This window comes from Pteropus vampyrus, unplaced genomic scaffold (assembly GCF_000151845.1).
Source record: "Pteropus vampyrus isolate Shadow unplaced genomic scaffold, Pvam_2.0 Scaffold333, whole genome shotgun sequence".
Lineage (NCBI taxonomy): Eukaryota > Metazoa > Chordata > Mammalia > Chiroptera > Pteropodidae > Pteropus > Pteropus vampyrus.
In genome coordinates, this window is record NW_011889114.1 from 649,342 (window position 1) to 657,283 (window position 7,942).

Below are 7,942 nucleotides of genomic sequence, written 5' to 3' on the forward strand. Positions count from 1 at the left end.
ACCTCTTCTCCATGTCCTGGGGCCGGGCCAGGTGGAAGGAGTCAGGCCAGGAGGTAAGCAGGCACCTGGGGGGTGGAGGGGGACCCACCGCACGTCTTAGGATGGGCGACGAATGGCAGGGAGCAGTTGAAAGCAACTTCAGGGCCCGGAAGTTAAGAGAGGAAGTGGAAGAGGAAAGGAGGAGAGACACACACAGGACGGTCCTCAGCGCTGGCCGAGCCCGAGGGGGCCGGCGGCGGGGACTCTCTCTCCTTCTCCAGCCCCTTCGCCTCTCGAAGCGGCCGTTTCTTCAGCTCCAAGGAGAGGGATTGACTGGGGCGATTGAAGGTCCCCCGGCTTCCCCAGCTCGTGTGCTTCTGTGATGACCGGACACAGAAATATCCCCCGGATGCGCGTGGTCTCTCCTGGGGGCCGTGCGGTCGTGCGGGGTCGTGCGGGGTCATGCGGGGTCACGCTTTCGCTCAACAACACTGTGTCGAATGTGTGCCAGGCACGGTGCTCAACGCCTCGTGCACTCCTTCACTCATTCATTCATCCGTGTGCTGGGGTCTCCTTCATTCATTCCCGTGCCGGCCTTTGGCTGTGTGTGCGTGTGTGTGCGCGTGTGTGCGTGCGCGCGTGTGTGCGTGTGTGTGTGTGCACGCGTGTGCGCGTGTGTGTGTGCGCGCGTGTGTGCGCGCGTGTGTGCGCGCGCGTGCGCGCGTTCACAGGGTGAGTGGGGTGTGATGAGTTGTTAGGATACACTCGGGCTGTGCATTTGACAGCTGGAATGAGGTCGAAGCGTGGACCGTGTGTGCGCACACTTGTGTACAGACGACGTCCTGCTTTCGCAGGAAGCGTCATGAGTGTCGCGAGCGAGCGTTGCGAGCGAGTGTCACGGTCTCGTCTCTCTGCTTCTCACTCCTGGAGCTTCTCTCCCCGTCTCGTCCCCACCCCACCCCGGCCCTTTGCATCTCTCTCCCCATCTCCTGTCTCTTTCTTTCTTGGCCTTTCTTCACATCTCTCGCCGTTTCTCTCCCGCCCCCCAGTATGATGAGCTGCCCCACTACCCAGGCGTCGTGGACGGCCCCGAAGCCCTGGCCGGCTTCTCCGAGGCAGCGCCTCCGACACCCAGAGCCTCCGGGCCCTACGGCCCCCACCGGCCTCCCCAGCCCCCACGCCCAGGCTTGGACAGCGAGGGCCTGAAGCAGGAGAAGGATGAGATATACGGGTGAGTGGGGACCGGGCCCGGGGTGTGGGCCTCTCTGCCCTTCTTGGTCTCTCCAGAGCTTTTTCTCTTTCCCTGATTGTGTCTCTGTCTCTGTCTCTCCCTCTCTTTCCTCTGGGTCTCCCGGGCCCCTCCCAGGTGCTCCCTACTTGGAAGACCCCTGCCTTCCCCTTGTGAACTCTGCCCTCTTCCGCTTCCTCTAGACACCCCCTCTTCCCGCTGCTGGCCCTGGTCTTTGAAAAATGTGAACTGGCCACCTGCTCGCCCCGCGACGGGGCGGGAGCCGGGGCCGGGCTGGGCGCACCCCTGGCCGGTGACGTCTGCTCCTCTGATTCCTTCAATGAGGACATCACAGCCTTTGCCAAGCAGGTGGGCGCCCAGTCCGCCATGGGCCAGGATCGCCAGGGAGGGGGCAGGCGGGAGGTGGGGCGTGCCCTCCCTGGCCTCTCTCTTCCTCCCAGGTCCGCTCCGAGAGGCCTCTCTTCTCCTCCAACCCAGAGCTGGACAATCTGGTGAGCCCTGAGCCCCCCCACGGTGCTCCCTTCTGTCCTGCCCTCTGTGGCCTCGGGATTGGTCGGTTGGGAGAGTGGAGAGGAGGCCACCTGCCACGCGTCCCCAGGTAGCGATAGCCGCGGCCCACTGGCAGTTCAGCCCAGCCTGGCGTTTGGGAACGCAGATCCAGTGCTCTGAGTTCAAATCCGAGTCCTCCCGTAACCTGCAGGGCTGTCGTGAGGACTCCGTGAGTTAACGAGAGAGAGTCGGGCGCTCAGCGCGGGGCCTGGCCCAGAAAGGGGACTTCGATAAGCATTAGCTGTTCTATCAGGGGACAGAGCCCACGCCGAAATGAGTGCAGACTCTTGGCCGCAGAGGAGAAAGGAGAGGGAGGGAGAGAGGGAGAGAGGGAGATGGGGGGGCACCCTGGCTTCGTTTCTGTTCCAGCTCCCGCCAGGGCCTCCGATTGGCTGAACCCTGTGACAAAGAGCTCTGGGAAGTGTAGTTTGCGGGTGAAGGGGGGGGGATGGAGTGGAGGCCAAGCAGGCCTCGGAGGGGGCGCCCTCATCGCCGCGGCTGCTCGCCTGGGATGGAGCCTCCCCTCTCGACCCCCCAGCTCCTCTCTCTCTGACTCTGAGTCTAACGCTCCCTCTTCCTGTGGTTCTGGGGTTCCCTCTCTGCTCACTCTCTCTCTCTCTCTCTCTCTCTCTCTCTCTCTCTCTGCCCCTGTGCTTTGCGTCGTGACTGCCTCTCTGCTCCGGCCCTCTGTCTCATCCCTCCTCTCCTCTCCCTCCTCTCCCTCCCGCCCGCCCTCACTCCCCTCCTCTGCCTCTTCCTGCTCCCTCTTCAGATGATACAGGCCATCCAGGTGCTCCGTTTCCACCTGCTGGAGCTGGAGAAGGTGAGGGCTTCTCGCGTCCCCTCACGCGCTCTCCGGCCCCTCCTCCGGCCCCCCTCGCCCCTGCACCCCGCCTCAGGCTCTCTCCCCATTCCCCTGCGCCTCAGCCCCGGCCCCCGGGTGGCCCCCCCAGTACCCCGGTGCCCCCCTCAGGTCCACGACCTGTGCGACAACTTCTGTCACCGCTACATCACCTGCCTCAAGGGGAAGATGCCCATCGACCTGGTCATCGAGGATCGGGACGGCGGCTGCAGGGAGGACCTCGAGGACTACCCGGCCTCCTGCCCCAGCCTCCCAGAGCAGGTGAGCCCCGGGCACCACCCGGCGAGCACACTCACGCGCACGGCTGCGGAACCATCCGCAGACGCGGCCACACCCGCACAGCTTCCCACGGGGCCAGCGGATAGTTATAGCCACCCCCACTCATAGCCAGGTGTCGGCACACACCACACTTAAACACCCCCACAGCCCCGCCCCAGGCGCATAACAGCGGCACAGGTCACGCAGCCTGGCCGAGACACCGTCATTCCATAGTGTGTGCCTACGGTCTACATCCCTCAAACACAGGACGGCCACACAGACGGTGACCGAGCCAAGCGGCCCCAGCTCCTGCCACGCAAATCAGATACAGCCACGCCTAGACCCAGACTGACCGCGATGCCCGCACACTCGCACACACGCTGCCCTAACCACGGAGCGGCCGGCCTACGGGGGTGCGCACGCACACCATGCCGTTCATCCTCCAGGCTCGGAGCCCAGTTTCATCAGCAATCATACCACAGCCCCGCCATGCAGATCCCAACGAGGGTGACCCCCAAAAGGCGGTCACGCGATCAACACACCTGTAACATGCACCGAGCCCCGTGAGCGTGATGGTCACTCACGAGTCACTCGGAGGGATAGCCGTGTTCCTCGTCTGCACGCGGCCTCCGATTCAGTCCCTTGGCCGTCACCCCCGCCCCCCGACAGAGTCACAGAGCTGCCCGCCCGATCGTGTAGGAATCAGGACAACCGCACATTGTGTGTGTCACCAACCCCGCGACCTAAGCCACAGACTTAGAAACGTGTGGCTTTGTGATAGTCGGCTATAGCCACCTGGCCATCTCAGAGCGACACAACCCACCATGTCTCAGCTCCACCCCACAGCCCCCTGCTCTCCTGGGCACAGACACAGGCACTCACACCGCGTGCCATGCGACGGTCTCAGGAAGGGTCAGGTACGCCGGCGTGGGGGCTACAGGTGACAGTTACAGCAGCACTCAAAAGCCTTCAGACCCGACGACTCTGCAGTCGCCACACGAGCCACACTCAAGAAAATGATTCCGCACAGACATTCGCGGCCTGCAGACGACTCCCCTGAGTCGCTGTGTCTTGGGGCCGTGCCCCAGCAGGGTGCAGACGATGCTCCCACACTGGGCCATGTGGGCAGGGGTCGTTTACAAAGCAGCAGGCAGGGTCTAGGGGAATCCATAGGGCAGGCAGGGTGCCCCAGGGGCAGCTGTTGCCAGCACCCCGACACCCTGTCTACTCCCAATGTTGGATGGAACCCTAAGCTGAATGACAGAGAGGCGTTGGTGCAGGGCTTATGGGTGGGTTGGCCTCTGGGGACACAGAGCTGGGGCACTATGTCCCCCAAGGTATGTCGGAGTTTGGATAAAGAAAACACACTCCTGGACTCCCCGATCTACAGTTCTGAGACCAAGTCTCTAAGAACCGAAAGTTATTCTTTTTTTCCCCCAGTAAGTTTCGTGCACACTCACCTGGCAGCAAAATCTGACCTGAACTAATGAGAGGCTATTTATAGCCTTTATTTATTCCACTTAGTTAAATATTCATCCATTTCGCTGCAGAAATGTTAATGAGCTTGATGACGAGGTTATGCCCCTGCCGAGGGCATTATGAAACACGCGGTGTGTGCGCTGATCTACTGTCAGCAAATGTGAAAAGCTCTGAATCCTGAAGCACCTCCAGCCCCTAAGGATTTCCGATAGGGTGCCGTAGATCTGCAAAAGCTCGTCCTTATGGAGCAAGCGCTCTGAGCCTTTATGTAAACGAACTCATCGAATGCTTCCCACGCTCTGAGGTGGGGACAGTACCGTCCTCATCGATCGAAGCAACAGGGAGTTGCCCAGTCTTATCCAGAGCCCGTGGTCCTAGCCGCTGTGGGATACTGTGCCCCGAGCCTGCCTATCGACTCCCAGCTCTTGTCTTCCAGAATAATACGTGGATTAGAGACCATGAGGACAGTGGGTCTCTACAGCTGGGGACCCCGGGCCCGTCCAGCGGGGGCTTGGCCTCGCAGAGTGGGGACAACTCCAGTGACCCAGGTGAGGAGCTTGGAGGAAGAGGGGGGATGTGGGAGTCAGTCTGAAGATTGAAGCTGGACGGCAGTTAGGACTTTCCGGGGGGCAAGATGGCTGGGTTGTGGGGCGGTGTCTGGGGTGAGGGTCCCGGGTCCCTCCGGGCCCCCACCCTCGCCGTCTGCAGAGGTGACGCGGCTCCCGCCCCTCAGGAGACGGGCTGGACGCGAGCGTGGCCTCGCCCAGCTCTGGGGGCGAGGACGAGGAGCTGGACCAGGAGCGGCGGAGGAACAAGAAAAGAGGCATCTTCCCCAAGGCGGCCACCAACATCATGAGGGCCTGGCTGTTCCAGCACCTCTCGGTGAGGGCCAGGGGGCAGGGTGGGCACAGGGACGGACGCGGAGGATGGCCGCACAGAGACCTGGACACGGGAGACCAGACCGAGGCAGCGGGACCCCCCAGGGAGAATTTCAAAGAAATGGCGACTGGCTAGAAGTAAACATCCTGAGAACGACCTGTGTGCCGGGTGCTGCTAAGGGCTCTTAACTCATTTGGTCCCCCACCCATTGGACCACCCATTGGCCCATCTATTCGCCAACCCCGTCAGTCATCCACCGTCCAGCCAAACCTAGCCTGCGAGGGCGGGGCTGTGCCGCCTCCAACCTGCAGGGAAGGCGTGAGGCCCAGAGCCCTCACCGCCAGAAGCGGGTTCAAATACAAGCAGGCTGGCCTTAACCACTGCACCACACTGCCTCGTGGGGAGATGGGAAGGAGAGGAGCGGGGAAGAGAGAGACAGAGACACAGACACAGACACAGACAGAGACACAGACAGAGAGAGACAGAGACAGAAACACAGACACAGACAGACAGACAGACAGACAGAGACAGAGAGAGGTTAAGTTAGGGAGAGCCGCGGAGACAGAAATAAATTGGAACGGGGAGAGACGAGGACCGGGCCCTGACGGAGAGACTCGGGAGGGACTCCGAGCGGGTTACGCTGATCTGTGCTTCCTTTCCCAGCAGTGGAGTCCCCAGCTCTGTCTCTCCCGAATGAGAGCTGGCCAATTAGCCTCTAATTGCTGAAAGAAGGGGGGGGCCGCCCGCAGGCCTAATTGCTCCAAGCTTGGCTCAGCTTCCCTCTGCTGGGCCCCCGGGAGCAAGGCGAAGCTCAGACGAGCTGGCTGTTCTGGCCTCTGCCCCAGCCTGGGCTCGCTATCCTTGGGGACGGGGCAGGCCAGGCCTTGGGGCTCAGGTGGCAGCCCGGCTAGCGGGGTGACTCTTCCTGCAGCACCCGTACCCCTCGGAGGAGCAGAAGAAACAGCTGGCGCAGGACACGGGGCTCACCATCCTGCAAGTCAACAACTGGTGAGGGACCCGGGGGCTCGCGGCGGTGGGGAGCGCGGGCGGAGGCCGGGCGCTGTCCGCGGTGCTGAAGGAGGCCGCGCAGCCCCTCGGAGCCTCGCCCCTCGCTCCCGCCTTCCCTCCCACCCCGGCCCCTTCCCCGGCTCTCTCTCCGCGTCTCTGTGTTCTTCCCCGCCTCTCTCCTGCCTTCTCTTAACATCCTCCCCCGTTGCCACGGCCCCCTCCCAGGTTCATTAATGCACGGAGACGCATCGTGCAACCAATGATCGATCAATCCAACCGCACAGGTACAGGGAGAAGGTGGGGAGAGGGGGCCTAGTGCTCCCCAAGGAGTGTCAGAGCTTAGGCTCAGGCATCCCGGGGCTCAGCCTGCACCCCTCAACCTCTCTCGCAGGACAGGGTGCAACCTTCAGCACAGAGGGCCAGCCGGTGGGGAGCTACACGGAGACACAGCCACATATGACCGGTAGGCCTCCAGGTAAGGCCCCGCCCCTTGACTAAGCTACGCCCCCAGGACACCAGGCCCCTCCTCTAAATGGCGATGCCCCACCTTCTGGGATTCAGTTAATAAATAATAATAAGGGAACCGATGATGTAAATACAGATTGTCCGGTGCCCAGGTGCCTACCCGTTGGAAGGCTCCGCTTTTTCTTAAAGGACCAAACACCCTCTTAACGATGCCTCAGTCTGTCCTGGCAGAGGACTCCCAGACGAAGAACGCGGTGGGAGGGATTTAAGGGGGCTGTCTGGCGAAGACTCACTGACCCTCCTCTTTTGTCTTCCAGGATCGATGGGGATGAGTTTGAATTTAGAAGGGGAGTGGCATTATCTATAGAGGCTGGATTCAGGAGACACGTGAGTGCCCCGTGTCTAAGGGTGCTGGGTTGGGGGCTGTGCAGCTCTCGAATCTTCATAAGACCCCTGGACTCCAACAGCGGGCCACCTAGAGCAGCAGCGGCGGGGACCCCTGAAGGGAGGGTTCTCCGAGGTTTGGTGGGAAGATGATCCGTCCATCCATCCACACATATACACGCCAGGTGTACATCTCCAAACGTCCATTAAGCTCTCATGCCATGCCCTGAAGTGTCTCAGGTAGGGTCCTGAGAAGATTCTGGGCTTGTGAGGAAGTGGACATCGGAAACCAGTGGCAATCCGGTACACCAGCTGCTCAGAGGAGATATCAGGGAAGACTTCGTGGAGGAAGCGGCTTCTGGGTGGGGCATCGAAGGATGAATAGGAGCTCACTGGGTATAAGTGGGGAGCAAGGTACTAGGGTACATCCTTTTACTTTCCCAGGTCTTAAGGCTTTTGAGCCTCATCGTAGTTTGTCTTCGCGACAACCTCAAGAAGGAAAAACTATTACTTTCACTTTATGGATGAGAGAAACAGGCTGAGAGAGAAGAGGTTACTTGTGCGGGTTCATCCAGCTCAGAAAAGCAGAGAGAACAGCACGTGCAAAGGCCCAGGCTTGCGAGGCTGCCTGGAGTTTCTAAAGCCCAGATCAGAGCTTGACTCTCCCCGGGTTAAAACCCTTCTGTGGCTCCCTAGTGCCCGCTGGATGAAGTCCAGACTCTTTAATTTAGCACCCATCCATCCATCCATTCATTCGATACACATTTCATGAGCACCTCTGTGCCTGGCCCTGTGCTGGGTGGTGCTAGAGACAGAGCAGTCACTATGAC

General features: G+C 61.0%; 1 protein-coding gene across 4 annotated transcripts; it reads left to right on the plus strand.

The window, feature by feature from the left end:
• Positions 1-6: 6 nt before the first annotated feature.
• MEIS3 (Meis homeobox 3) lies at positions 7-7,842 on the plus strand. Of its 4 annotated transcripts, none has more exons than XM_011378167.2 (13): positions 7-53; positions 1,029-1,210; positions 1,411-1,576; positions 1,669-1,719; positions 2,550-2,600; positions 2,751-2,900; positions 4,813-4,924; positions 5,110-5,258; positions 6,187-6,263; positions 6,489-6,547; positions 6,655-6,738; positions 7,046-7,115; positions 7,298-7,842. In XM_011378167.2, exons 1-12 carry the CDS (start codon positions 12-14, stop codon positions 7,093-7,095), a joined length of 1,173 nt encoding a protein of 390 aa, XP_011376469.1. In that variant the 5' UTR covers positions 7-11; the 3' UTR covers positions 7,096-7,115; positions 7,298-7,842. The 4 variants fall into 4 exon arrangements, with proteins under 4 accessions (XP_011376469.1, XP_011376471.1, XP_011376472.1 ...); XM_011378169.2 differs by having other exon boundaries at positions 7,345-7,842; XM_011378170.2 differs by having other exon boundaries at positions 7,557-7,842.
• Positions 7,843-7,942: the final 100 nt, after the last annotated feature.